The 13,206-nt window shown below is 39.8% G+C and overlaps 1 protein-coding gene across 1 annotated transcript in view; it reads left to right on the top strand.

Annotated features, from left to right (window-relative positions):
* CSMD1 (CUB and Sushi multiple domains 1) overlaps positions 1-13,206 on the top strand; it is a 2,070,704-nt gene that overhangs the window by 1,826,892 nt on the left and 230,606 nt on the right. The window contains exons 31-33 of the mRNA XM_070781602.1: positions 3,232-3,348; positions 5,381-5,494; positions 5,809-5,904. Coding sequence (XP_070637703.1) covers positions 3,232-3,348; positions 5,381-5,494; positions 5,809-5,904 — 327 coding nt within the window. The remainder of the gene's footprint in view (positions 1-3,231; positions 3,349-5,380; positions 5,495-5,808; positions 5,905-13,206) is intronic.

Below are 13,206 nucleotides of genomic sequence, written 5' to 3'. Positions count from 1 at the left end.
TCAAAGAATGATTTTATTTATTTATTTAAATTTAAATAAAACTTAAGAATTCCAAATCATTAAGCAGAAATTACCTCTCCCATATTTTATTTTGGATAGCTCATGAAGAACAGCACATTTGTGCTGAATTAATATCTGTGAATTACTCAGATCACCAATTAAGCTAAGTGAATGTTGCTATATTTTAAACATCTTCATAGTTTGTATATTAAAGGACATATTTTGGACTAGTTTGTTTTAAAGGCATGACATAATTTTTCTTTCTGTCGCCTACAGTTCTTTTTCATTGAGGTTTCCTACTGAGTTAGAACAGAAATGGAAACACACTCGAGTCCCTTGCATGGGTCAAAATGGCTTCTGTTTATGTTGGTTTGGGTTTACATATATTCCAATTAACCAAATGGATGAGTTAGCTTCTTGTTACCATCTGCAGTGAATGCTGTTGCATGTCCTTATTCATTTAGGAAATGGTCTGTTTAATACATTAATTACCAAAGAGCAAGAGCATATTTATTTTCCTATTATTATCATAATAATATAAAAGAATTTCTAGCATAAGAAAAGTGATTCCTATTTCTCAGATTAACACAATAACATGGGCAGAATAATTATTACTAATTAAACAAGAACTCTCTGTATATTTTTCTCAATTATACCAATGTTTGCTTGCTTTGAAGTGTATCATGCAGTTTTGGTGCTTATCTTCAAATCTGGGGAAGAATGTATAAGCACAGTGCAATTTATCAGGGTAGCAGAGGACCTAAAATGCCACGTCTGTTTTCTTTCATTTCATCCTTTTTAGTTTTCATTGTTTCCTATTATCATAAAGTAATATTCTTTTATCCTATTTGTGAACAAATAAATCTTTGGAGAAATACTGGAAGACTCCTTCTATCAGTTTAGATGTATCACTTAATTTTTTAAGAAATCAGCCATACAAATTCAACCATGTTATTTCTGAAATATATATATATTTAAATAAATATATAAATATTTTATATAAATGTAAATATATGTTATAAATATAATAAATATATATTTATATAATATATATATTTCAGACTGGTGGGCTGCAGTCCACAGGGTCTCAGAAAGTCAGATATGACTGAGCAACTAAGCACAACAGTTGCACTTGAACAAATATATCAGAAGATATGATTCCTGATTGATAAGATTTCTGTGTGATCATTTGGTCATCCAAATATTAATCCAGTAAAGATTTATTTCCACTTATCATTTATGCTTGTTGCTTAAAATTCAAAATGGTTTAACTTTTTCTTACAGAAAATGGATATTTGTAAAAAGATCTGCTTGAATTTTATATGTCTAAAATAGAATACATTTCTGTCCTTCATTTGTACTTATCTTTAAAAATTTGAACTTTGAGTGTTTAAGAAAACTTATGTGTATGTATAAATATAAATGTATATACACATATATATATAAGTATTTTGGAAATAATGTGGTAGATTTTGTATGGTTGATTTTTTAAAAATTAAGTGATCCATTTCAACTGGTAGGAGTCTTTGAGCATTTCACTGAAAACCTTGGGCTTTGAAGTTTATCATAGAGAATTTCCTCCATCTAAACTAAAAACACTTTTTTTTCTATTTAAGGTTGTTAAAAAAAGAAGTCATGGCAATTGTTTGAGTGATAAAATTGCTCTGAGTTAAGACATTAGCATGAAGGCTGCTCTTAGTTCAGTTAAGTGAAATCTCTACTAGTGTGAAGCTGTCAGGTGTCTAAGCTGTCCTCGTTGACTTTCCAGAGCTTGACTTCTCTTTCCAGGCGCATAGAGCAGGCCCTGGGATATCTGCGGTCATCAGTGACGCGCTTTGACACCACCATCAACTTCTGAGGAGCTTTATTCATCCTGGCCATCCATTAGGACTTAACAGTGTGCTAATCAAAAGATTAAGCACGTTATCTCTGATTTCTATCCTTTTTAATGCTTGAAAACTGTCACACTGAGAAGAAATAAGCTATAGAAATACAAACTTTCCCACAGACTGAAAATAATTATGAATCCAGATCACAGAAGGTGTACCCAGGATAAGGAGGAATGAAGTCCACAGTGGCACCCCACTCCAGTACTCTTGCCTGGAAAATCCCATGGACGGAGGAGCCTGGTAGGCTGCAGTCCATGGGGTCGCTAAAAGTCAGACACGACTGAGTGACTTGACTTTCACTTTTCACTTTTCTGCATTGGAGAAGGAAATGGCAACCCACTCCAGTGTTCTTGCCTGGAGAATCCCAGGGACGGGGGAGCCTGGTGGACTGCCGTCTATGGGGTCGCACAGAGTCGGACACGACTGAAGTGACTTAGCAGCAGTAGCAGCAGTCAGGCCACAGAGGGTACAATCAGTATCACCTCAGTGGATACATAGTATTCTAAACAGATGAGTAGACATGGACCTCTTTTTAAGTAAAAACAGGAGAAATTGAAGGACTTGCAATTTAATCCAAAAACTGGGTCTTTCAAAACTGGAATTTAATTGGATGTCTACTTTAAGATGCTTAGTGATAGTATTTTGAATATCCAGGCTACAATTTTTTCTATTTTCTTAGCAAGTGCAATGCTGAGAGTAAAGATGATCAGAGGGAAAATAAACACACAGAATGTCTCTCACTGAGTTGTGCATGTAGCACCACATCAGAGTACCTGCCTTAACTTTCTACTTTTGTGTTCCTTCAGCTTTCAGTGGGACTTACAAGAAGAAACCCCAGATACACTAGTAACTATACCTGTCACTCTTGAGCTGAATCTATGATGAAAAGATAGCAAAGACTAAAAAATTATTATTTTTCTTTTAGTCTCATAGTAATTAGACAATTAGAAAATGGAAATAATCTTTGTATCACTTAAGTTAATATGGTGTTTGAGATCAACTGGAAAATTCTAGTGAGACTTTTGAAGTAAATTAAGAATTTGTCTTTATTCGATCTGTTCCTACTCTCATGAGAACTGTTTTCATTATTATTTTAGCGTGTCTGAGAATGTTCTTAAAAATAATATTAGGTCCTCCTCTTGAGTTACTTTTATTCTCACTTGTTCAATCTTTGCTTTTCTTCTTATTTCACTTTTGATGGAGATTAAACTCAATTTTTGACCATGATACTTTGTTAGGTCTTTGAATATTCATGTTGACTGCACAATGCTCTCATTTTTAGGTCCCTGTCACCTGCCATGTGGTTACACACAGCACATAATTCTCGGTTGATCTCTTTCAGCCCCCTGCGGAGGCCAGTACACGGGATCAGAGGGGGTGGTCTTGTCACCCAATTACCCTCACAACTATACCGCCGGTCAGATCTGCCTCTATTCAATAACGGTACCAAAGGAATTTGGTAAGGTTTTCTTCTTATTTTCAATTCACTGTCATATCTCTTTCTGTGATAATATTTCCATCATTTTATAAACAAAAACATCAGCCCTTGATTTAATGAAATAATATAAAAGAAGATGATGTGTGACAGGTTTCCAAAGGTGTCTCATACAAGATCCACTGCGGGTCTTTATCAGTGTGATGTAAAATGCTTAAGCTTCCTTCTCGGATTCCAATCCAGAATAAGCAGAATAATTTTGGCTTTGTTCTTGTTTTTGTTGGGAAGCATTTTCTCTTTCGGGTGTTTGTGTGTGAGGAAGATATTTCCTCACATGTGGGCCAGGGGAACCCGATCAGTCTGTGAGATTCTGGCATGTATATTTGCTTATTGATTATTCTGGAAATCACTGGGTCAGTGAACCCACCTTTGAGTGACTGCAGATGTAAAAGCAGGCAGTGCCCTGTCTGATCCCTCCAAATCTGACATCCCGAGTTTCCTTCCTGAACTTGGCTTCCAGCCTGAGCCACTTTTCTGGGACGGCTTCGTGTCTAGATGGCCCTATGCTGACAGGCTCCTGGAGGCTCCCTCAACGTCTCCTCTCTCACTCTAGACCGGGAAGATACCTCTGTGTTGGATTCTTTCCTGGAGTCAGAAGAGAATAGCTTTTATAATTTTATGGAATAGTTCCTTTCTCCCAACAGTAAAAGTAAAAACCTAACATACTCTATTATTTTTTTCTTTACACCCAAAATAGCAGCCAACCACTCATAGAAATAAAACTGACAAAAATTCTAAGGTTCCATTCTGTTTGAGGGCAAACATTTTAAAAACACAATTATGTGATGAGAAAGTTAATTGCTGCTCAAGAAACTTGCATATGGGAGACAGATTATTTCTATGAACTTCTTTTATATTAATCACAGGCTTCTAAAAATCTAATAAAAACCTCCTCCAAGGACTTACTTCAGCCTCTGGTAGTTTAGATCACCTCATGAACAGTGCAAGGAAGCATACTCAGAATCTTAAGCTCCTTCTTTCAGGCAGTTCTCAAGGGTGACTGAGTTTCCAGGCAAGGCTTCCCTTGTGTCATCTTGCTGTGTTAAGAAAATCAGGTGTCTGACACTTAGAAGGTGATGGATGTGATCACAGAAACCAGGGCGGAGGGACCAGACTCCCAAAAAGGTCCACTGACTCTGTCAGTAAGTGGAAAATGGAGAATACCAATTTAATTTAAAAACTGAAAAACTGGCTTCAAAATATTTATTTTGTTATAAAAAATGAACAGTGAAACTTACTGGATTTCCACTCTTGAGGATGACCAATGCCTCTAAAATCCTGTGTTTGTTGTTGTTGTTGAGTCCCTGAGTCGTGCCCAGTTCTTTGTGACCCCTTGGACTGCAGCACACCAGGCTCCCCAGCCCTTCACTGTCCCCCAGGGTTTGCTCAGATTCATGTCCCTTAAATCGATGATGCCATCCAACCATCTCATCCTTTGTTGTCCCCTTCTCCTCCTGCCCTCAATCTTTTCCAGCATCAGGGTCTTTTCGAATGAGTTGGCCCTTGGCACCAGGTAGCCAAAGTACTGGAGCTTCAGCTTTAGCATCAGTCCTTCCAATGAATATTCAGGGTTGATTTCCTTTAGGACTGACTGGTTGATATCTCTGCTGTCCAAGGGACTCTCAAGAGACTTCTTCTGTACTGCAGTTTGAAGGCATTAATTCTTTAGCTCTCAGCCTTCTTTATGGTCCAGCTCTCACATCTGTACATGACTACTGGAAAAAACACAGCTCTCACTGTATGGACCTTTGTCAGCAAAGCAACATTTCTGCTTTTTAATATGCTGTCTAGGTTTGTCGTAGCTCTCCTTCCAAGGAGCAAACGTCTTTTAATTTCATGGCTGCAGTCACTGCCTGCAGTGATTTTGGAGCCCAAGAAAATAAAGTCTGTCATTGCTTCCACTTTTTCCCATCTATTTTCCATGAAGTGATGGGACCTCATTCATTTCTTTATTTTTAAAAAAACATTTTGTGCCAACCCACCCCTTCATTTTCAGTGGTGTTTGGGCAGTTCGCCTATTTCCAGACGGCGCTGAATGACCTGGCAGAGCTGTTTGATGGGACGCACCCACAGGCCAGACTGCTCAGCTCACTCTCGGGGTCTCACTCAGGTAAACCTTCAGTGAGCTCTTTCATTCTAGTCACACAGCCAGGAGAATTAATATTAAGCTTGTCTATTTTTATTTTATTTTGTGGAGGAAAAATTTAATCATCTTTGAATTTGCTTGCTTGCTTAGTAAAATCTTATTTTCAATGTAAAATTTCAAATGCATTGTTATCCCACATATAAAACCACTTGACTTTATCATTATTTTTCCTGAGAACACAGAAAATTTAATACCTATCTCAGAAGAAAATAAAAATATCAGAAAATAAACACCCTGTTATTTTCTGTCCTATAGATGATCTCTGATTTTCCCTCCAGGTGAGACATTGCCTTTGGCCACATCCAACCAGATTCTGCTGCGATTCAGCGCAAAGAGCGGGGCTCCAGCGCGGGGTTTCCACTTCGTGTATCAAGGTGCGTCTCTGCCCTCTTTGCCCTCCTCCCACACCACACGTACCACTGGTTTCAGCACCAAAAACATGACTTGTACTTTATTTAATAATTGAGAGTTTGAGGGTATCTGTATAATTATAATAACATTATTTGATAAAAATATTAAAGTTTTTTCTTTTGAAAATTAAATATGATATTTCTAAGACAAAGATACAGTTGTGCTTCATTTATTTGACAGGATCAGGGAACAAATATTTATGAGATTACCTTAGTATAGCCCTCCACAATTTGCAAAATAATTTCAATATTATAACATTTAACCTAATTAAGTAAAATATTTCATAATAGATTTTAGTAATGAAATATACTTAAAACACATTGTGTGATTCCAAACCTTGCTGTAAAACTAATTGAAAATGAAATGTAATAAAATCAAACTAAACCCAAAATACCATCCATGTTTCTATCACCGGAGGTACCTATTTTATTTTGCTTAAGTTCTAACTTTAGGCACAGTCACATCTTTATATTTATTTTTGAACTTGGAGCTTATTCAAAATTCTTGAAATTGCTCAAAGGTTCTGGACCGTGAAGATTTCTTTCCTGTTTCTAGTTCACCTTTGGTTTGCATATCCATTATGTGAATTTGAGAATACACCCCCATGGACTGAAAAGTTTGTCCACTTTCAGAGGCACAGGGAAAGTCTCTAGATCTGAACTGTGATAACTGTCCAGCTGAGATCAGACAGAGGTTGTCATTTTCAGAGATACACTAACTTCCTGTTCAAAGTGAGAGGAATACTTAGCATTTCTAGGTCCCAGTGTTCCTGAAGGCTGGAGCTATTGCAGGCCACTCTTGAACATTTTCTTCAGCAGAGGAGGAGAATAACTTCCTGGCAAAAATTTCTTTCCTTTAATAAGGATTTATCCAGAAAACATCCTCAACAACATCATGGTTTTCATCAAGTTATAGCGAGTAACAATGTGTCCTGTCATTCATAAATCATTTATGATCATCACACACTGAGAAATGCATGGCCTCAAAATATTTCACTATAAAAACCCTTCAGTATTCAGAATAGGATGATTTAAAAGTCACGGAAAGAGTGAGCATGTTTGACAGGTCAGGAGAAGTACCTCTAATCCAGTTTAAGAAGCACTTGCTTGTGTGACAATGCTATTACATTAAAATGAACTGCATTGTTCAAATTGAACTTTTGTTAAAATGTAAATAACTAAACCAGTAATTATGGCCTTTATAGTAGAGGTTCCAATTTAGGCAACTCACTTCTCACCAAATCCTAATTTTCTTTAAATACATGCTATATTACTTTGCAGAAGCAAATTCACAAACCAAACTCAGTTGATATGACATCTAAGGAAACTGGGCTACTTGGGTTAAGTACATATTTTTGTCCTGGAAAACTTCAAGTGCCTGGCATTGTCTGCCTGATTAGGGACTTCCTTTAATTTCTTATAAAGATTAGAAAACTGATCAGATTATCAGATAAAATACCTGAGGCACATGATCCTACATCTACCCTGTTTGCAAATGCTATCTTTAGAAGTCATGGTTTTTAAAATGACATTTCTTGGTTTAAAACAACATATTATCATTAATTTACAATTGGATGTGTTCGGTGGCTCAGTTGTGTCCAACTCTTTGATAGCCTTTGTACTGTAGCACACCAGGCTCCTCTGTCCATAGGATTTCCCAGCCAAGAATACTGGAGTGGGTTGCAATTTCCTTCTGCAGGGGGTCTTCCTGACCCAGGGATCATTAAAATGTATGAAATTCAGGAAAGTAGAAAGAAACAAATCCTTTATAGAAGCAATGCATTTTCCTTGTGCTTAAGAATATATAATGACTATAACGTGTTCAGTATTTCTTCTAAGATTCCAATGTATCTCCTTTTCTTGCTTTGTTATTGCAATGAGTTTATGCAAAAGTTGATGTCTTTTTATCAAAGCCCAATCCTTTGGAGCTAAAGAATTAGGATCTTGAATGCAATTTATCAATCACTCAGAAGCACATGGGAAAGTTTTCAATCCCTCTTGAAAGTGAAATTGAACATTGCCTTCTGAAAGATAGTAGTTAAGTGGAAGCCTAGAAATTATTACAACTCCATTGTGTAAAAACTTTCTGAATATTGCTTCCATGTGCCACTTACAGCTTCATTCCTCCATAAGTTATTAATGCTTAAAATTGTGCAGGGACTTCCTGACTTCCGTGGCTGTAGGCTGTCTAGCCCTTGTTCACAGACAGCCGTGTTGTAAAGAGCTGTTCAGGGTCGCATGAAGAATGGGTGCAGGTGTCAGGCACAGAAGACCTGTACGTAACCCAGGCACGCTCCCTGCCCCTCTGTGTGGCCCTGGTTAATAACATAGAGACATTGCTGGTGAGGATGCTGCTGTCCTTCTGATCTTGCGAAGCAACGGAAGTATGGAGGCTTCTTTATTATTTGTATTTTTTACAGAGTATTGTAACTTTATGTTTTTGTTGTTCTTGTTCAGTTACTAAGTTGTGTCCAACTCTTTGCGAGCCCATGGACTGCAGCTCACCAGGTTCCCCATCCCTCACCATCTTCTGGAGTTTGCTCAAGTTCATGTTCATTGAGTCGGTGAAGCCATACAACCATCTCGTCCTCTCTTGTCCCCTTCTCCTCCTGCCTTCAGTCTTTCCCAGCATTAGAGTCTTTTCCAGTGAGTCGGCTCTTGGCATCAGGTGGCCAAAGTATTGCAGCTTCAGCTTCAGCATCAGTCCTTCAAATGACTATCCCGGGTTGATTTCCTTTAGGATTGACTGGTTTGAACTCCCTGCTGTCCAAGGGACTCTCAGGAATCTTCCCCAGCACCACAGTTCCAAAGCATCAGTTCTTAAGTATTCAGCCTTCTTTATGGTCCAGCTCTCACATCTGTACATACCTACTGGAAAAATCATAGTTTTGACTATTGTGGGGTTTTATTTTTTATTACTATTATTATTATTTTGCTTCCCGTGCTCCTTGCAGGTAGAAGGATACATTCGTAAAGTGAGGCAGGTAAGAGGGTGTTGGAATCTTTCACCACCACAAATTCTCTAAGCTATAGACATGAGCAGACAGCTGTCTTACTGCACCTCTTTTAGGGTTGAAGGAGAAAAAAAAAAAAAAAGAAAACAATGATAGCAATAAAATAAACCTGAAGGCAGGCAAGAATAATTTATCCAAGTAAAGCAGTCTTTCCTTTTTCATTGAATGACAGATGAACATATTCTATTTCTCAAAGTCACTCGGTTCTCATAGTTGAAAAATCTGTCCTGACAAGCCAGTACTAGTCTGTGGATTCAAACATACATCACTGAATTATGCACAACACTTTATGCTCAATCTTCTTTGTAAGAAGTATGCGTTTTATAAGCTCTTGATACAACATGTGAATTTCTTAGAACCGGAATACTAACTTACAATTTATGCCATCTTAGAAAAGATGAGGTCTGGGGAAAATCAACTAAAACATGTATCTGCTCGCCTAGAAAGGATGTCAAGCAAAGAAAACCTTAGTCTAGATTCTTCCTCCCAAACTTAGAAAAAGCTTTTCCACTCCCTGTTCCTGTTTTCCCCATGGTCAGAATATTGCCCGTTTTCAGATCATGAAAGTCCCAGAGAATAGCACCCAGTTTCTGCACAGCACAGTCCATGGCCTGAGAAGCCAGTCACGTGTTTACCACCCTCTGTTCCAGGCAAACCTCATCCCCTTCCACTCGGCCCTGGCTGATCTCAGTTTGCCTCACAGCATTCACTGAAACATGGAGAATAATTGCTTGTTGTTGTCATTGTTGTTCAGTTGCCAAGTCGTGTCACACTCTTTGTGACCCCATGGACTGCAGCACACCAGGCTTCCCTATCCTTCACTTTTTCACAGCCTTTGTTGAAACTCATGTCTATTGGGTTAGTGATGCCATCTAACCATCTCATCCTCTGTCGCCCCCTTCTCCTCCTGCCTTCAATCTTTCCCAGCATCAGGGTCTTTTCCAATGAGTCAGCTCTTGGCATCAAGTAGGCAAAGTATTGGAGCTTTAGCTTCAGCATCAGTCCTTCCAATGAATATTCAGGGTTGATTTCCTTTAGGATGGACAGGTTTGATCTCCCTGCTGTCCAAGGGACTCTCAAGAGTCTTCTCCAGGATCACAATTGGAAAGCATCAATTCTTTGGCACTCAGCCTTCTTTATGGTCCAACCCTCACATCCATACATGACTACTAGAATAATTGCTACTGGCATGAAATTTCTCTGTGGTATGGCCTGAAATCTCCAGGTGAGGACATGCCTAGCGGATGGGCTGAAAGGGAGCAGCTGATCAGCGTGGCTGGAATTTCCCCACAGATGCCACAGGCACTTCTGATGCTTCAAGATTCTAGGTTTCTCTGCTCCATTTTCTCAGATTCTTAAAACTGGTCTCTTCACTTTTCCAACTTCTTCCTCTAAAATATGTTCTCCGTCATTTCATTCAAATGCAGGTATTATTCATTTAGTGTTATTTTCCTTAAACATACACAACTCGGAAGTTTGTGAAGAAAAGGTTAATAGTGACATGTTTACAGATGACCCTTGATGGTGTGTTTCTCCTCATTCGTGAGACCCTGGAAAAACACTGTTGGAGGCCCTTCGACAAGTGTGGAAACTTGGCCACAAGCAATGGTGCTTCTCAAATAGTTCAAGACAAATAGACCAATTAAGATTAGAGATTTCTCCATATTTATAAAAAAAATTGTCAAGAATTGACTGTAGAGTATCATTGTATTTATTTGTTTGTTTCTCCCTCTCATGCTACTGTTCAACTGTAACACAATATGCAGACACTAAAATATGACAAATATAAGCTGTGAGCAATATGTTTACAATAGAGTATTATATTCTGTGTTGTTTTCAGTTATAGAAAAATATTCTGTAATATCGTTAATTTTCTCATAGTTATTAGACAATATGGAATTTTATTAACTTTTGCCTTCTGAGCAAAAATATTTCAACACAGAATTGAAGCTTAGTTTATTCAAAGCAGTGTTCTGACTTTCATTCTCATAGAAGTGGTTCCAGCAATTTACCCAAATGGTGTCAGTTATTGCTCGGGTTCAATCGAACCCAAGATGTCAGAGTATTAAGAAAAGGACCATAAAGACAGAAAGACTATTTGTAAGCAAAATGTCCCCCTCAGAGGGCTGCTCTTTCACAGAAGGTACTCAAGGACAGGAAGATGGGGATCTCGAAGATGATCAACACGAACTGACTCTCAATGCAGGGACAGAAGCCAATATGCAAACTCCCAAGTGCATACCTGGTGGATCTATTTCTCAGAGTGTCGGTTTGGGGTGACCCACCCCTTTGCCCCTGAAGTGTTTTTCAAACTTGATCTCGTGCCTCCTTTTGTAAACAGGAAAATCGCTTACAGTGATCACTCCCTGCATATCAGTGAATTCTGATCTACAGCCTGGGTGGATGCCTCACTGGAAGGAGGCTCCCTACTGTGCCCAGGGTCAAAGACCATGAGATCCACACACTGGAGAACATGGGACAAGCAGAGAGCTGGGGGGTGGCTGCAGGAGGCAGGCCTGTGCGGTGGAGCTGAAGGTGCTGCCGTGGGCTCAGCGCTGTCAGGGCCCTCTGTGGTGGTGGGCATCTTCATCCGTTCGTGGATGTGGGAGGGACGGAGCAGGGCTGACTGGGATCAGTAGAGGTGGCAGTCCTGTGAATCTGGGGTGGGGGATTTGGAGTCTTTTTGCGGCTCGCACAGCGCTCCCAGGATTGCCTGTGATCACAAATATGCAGTGGCCTCCGAGACTGTGTGTGGTCCACAGAGGGAACCAGCTCTCAGGAAGCCAGCAGCCAGGTGTCAGAGTCAGGACTAGTCCTCATGTTTCCCACTCCTTCAGCAAGTGACGTCCAGCCAGCTGGAGTGTACTGCCAAGCTTTGCTCTTTGCTGTGTAATCTGTTCTTTTCATTTCCAAACATACAGTTGTAATATTAGACACTGGGAAAGGGTCAGTGCCCCCTCCAGCCCCAAATGGCTCCCTGTTCCCTGCCTCCCACCCTGGAGAATTGCTGGTCCAGTGGGAAGACCCTAGGAAGGAGAAGGTTGGCTGTGCCCTCAGCCACTCCTGTTCCCCTCTATTCCCTCTCAAGTCTTTCCTGACAGGATGAATCCCATAATTATATGTTTTCTTATGGTATATTTTTTTTTCTTAATTTTATTATGGTAACATGAGATTTACCCTCTCATGCTATCCTTTCAATCATTGTTTAAAATGAGCAGTTAGCATTTTGTAAAATTTACAGTGCATGATTCGGCACCTCGGGGCTTCCCAGGAGCCACAGTGGTGAAGAACCTGCCTGTCAATGCAGGAGGCGTGAGAGATGCGGGTTTGATCTCTGGGTTGGCAAGACCCCTGGAGGAGGGCATGGAAACCCACTCCAGTATTCTTGCCTGGAGAATCCCAAGGACAGAGGAACCTGGTGGGCTGTGGTCCATGGGGTAGCAAAGAGTCAGACACAACTTAGCACTCAGGCAATACAGCATTGTTAACTGTTGGCACAGCTTTGTCAGCTGATCTGATCTTTAGAACTTGGGCGTCTTGAACGTCTGCCGTTGGATGGTAGCTCTGCCTTCCCCGCACCCGTCCCCCCATCTCCTGGCAACCACCATCTGCTCTCTGCTTCTCTCAGTTTGTCTCTTAATTGCTTCCTATCCGTGGAACTGTGCAGTATTTGTCCTTCTATGACAGACTTGTTCCACTTCCATGTCCTATGGGTCCGTCCATGTTGTTGCAAGTAGCTCAACTTCCTTCCTTTTTAGACGGCTGAATAGTATTCTATCATATGTATATACGACATTGCTTATTCATTGGTGGACATGGAGGTTGTTTCCATAAGTTGGCTATAGCGAATAATACCCTGACGCACATGGGGGTGCAGATGCCTTTCCAGGGGAGGGATTTCATCTCCTTCAGACAAACACACAGAAGTAGAATTGCTGGATCATATGGTAGTTCTGTTTTTAATTTTGCTTTTTAATCACCATGGTCACATTATAAGTAATCCTTTATATAGCAGCTCTTCTCACTAGAGTCTGAGGTCCTTAAGGATGAGCGCAAGTTCTTAGTCATCTCATTATCACCGGCACAATAATCTGGGTACTTAGTTAAATTCAGTGCCTGAATATCACTCTGTCCTCATAAAGCGCCAGTTCTCCATGGGCCATGTTTTCCCCATCTGTGATGGGAATCTGAGGTGGTCCTCAGGGTTGACTTGAGGAGGCATGTAGATGTGGCAGTGCTCCCTGAGCCATTC

Source organism: Bos indicus, chromosome 27 (genome assembly GCF_029378745.1).
Source record: "Bos indicus isolate NIAB-ARS_2022 breed Sahiwal x Tharparkar chromosome 27, NIAB-ARS_B.indTharparkar_mat_pri_1.0, whole genome shotgun sequence".
In the NCBI taxonomy this organism is placed as follows: domain Eukaryota; kingdom Metazoa; phylum Chordata; class Mammalia; order Artiodactyla; family Bovidae; genus Bos; species Bos indicus.
Note: the sequence above shows the minus strand (reverse complement) of the source record. Positions and strands in the feature narration are given on the sequence as shown.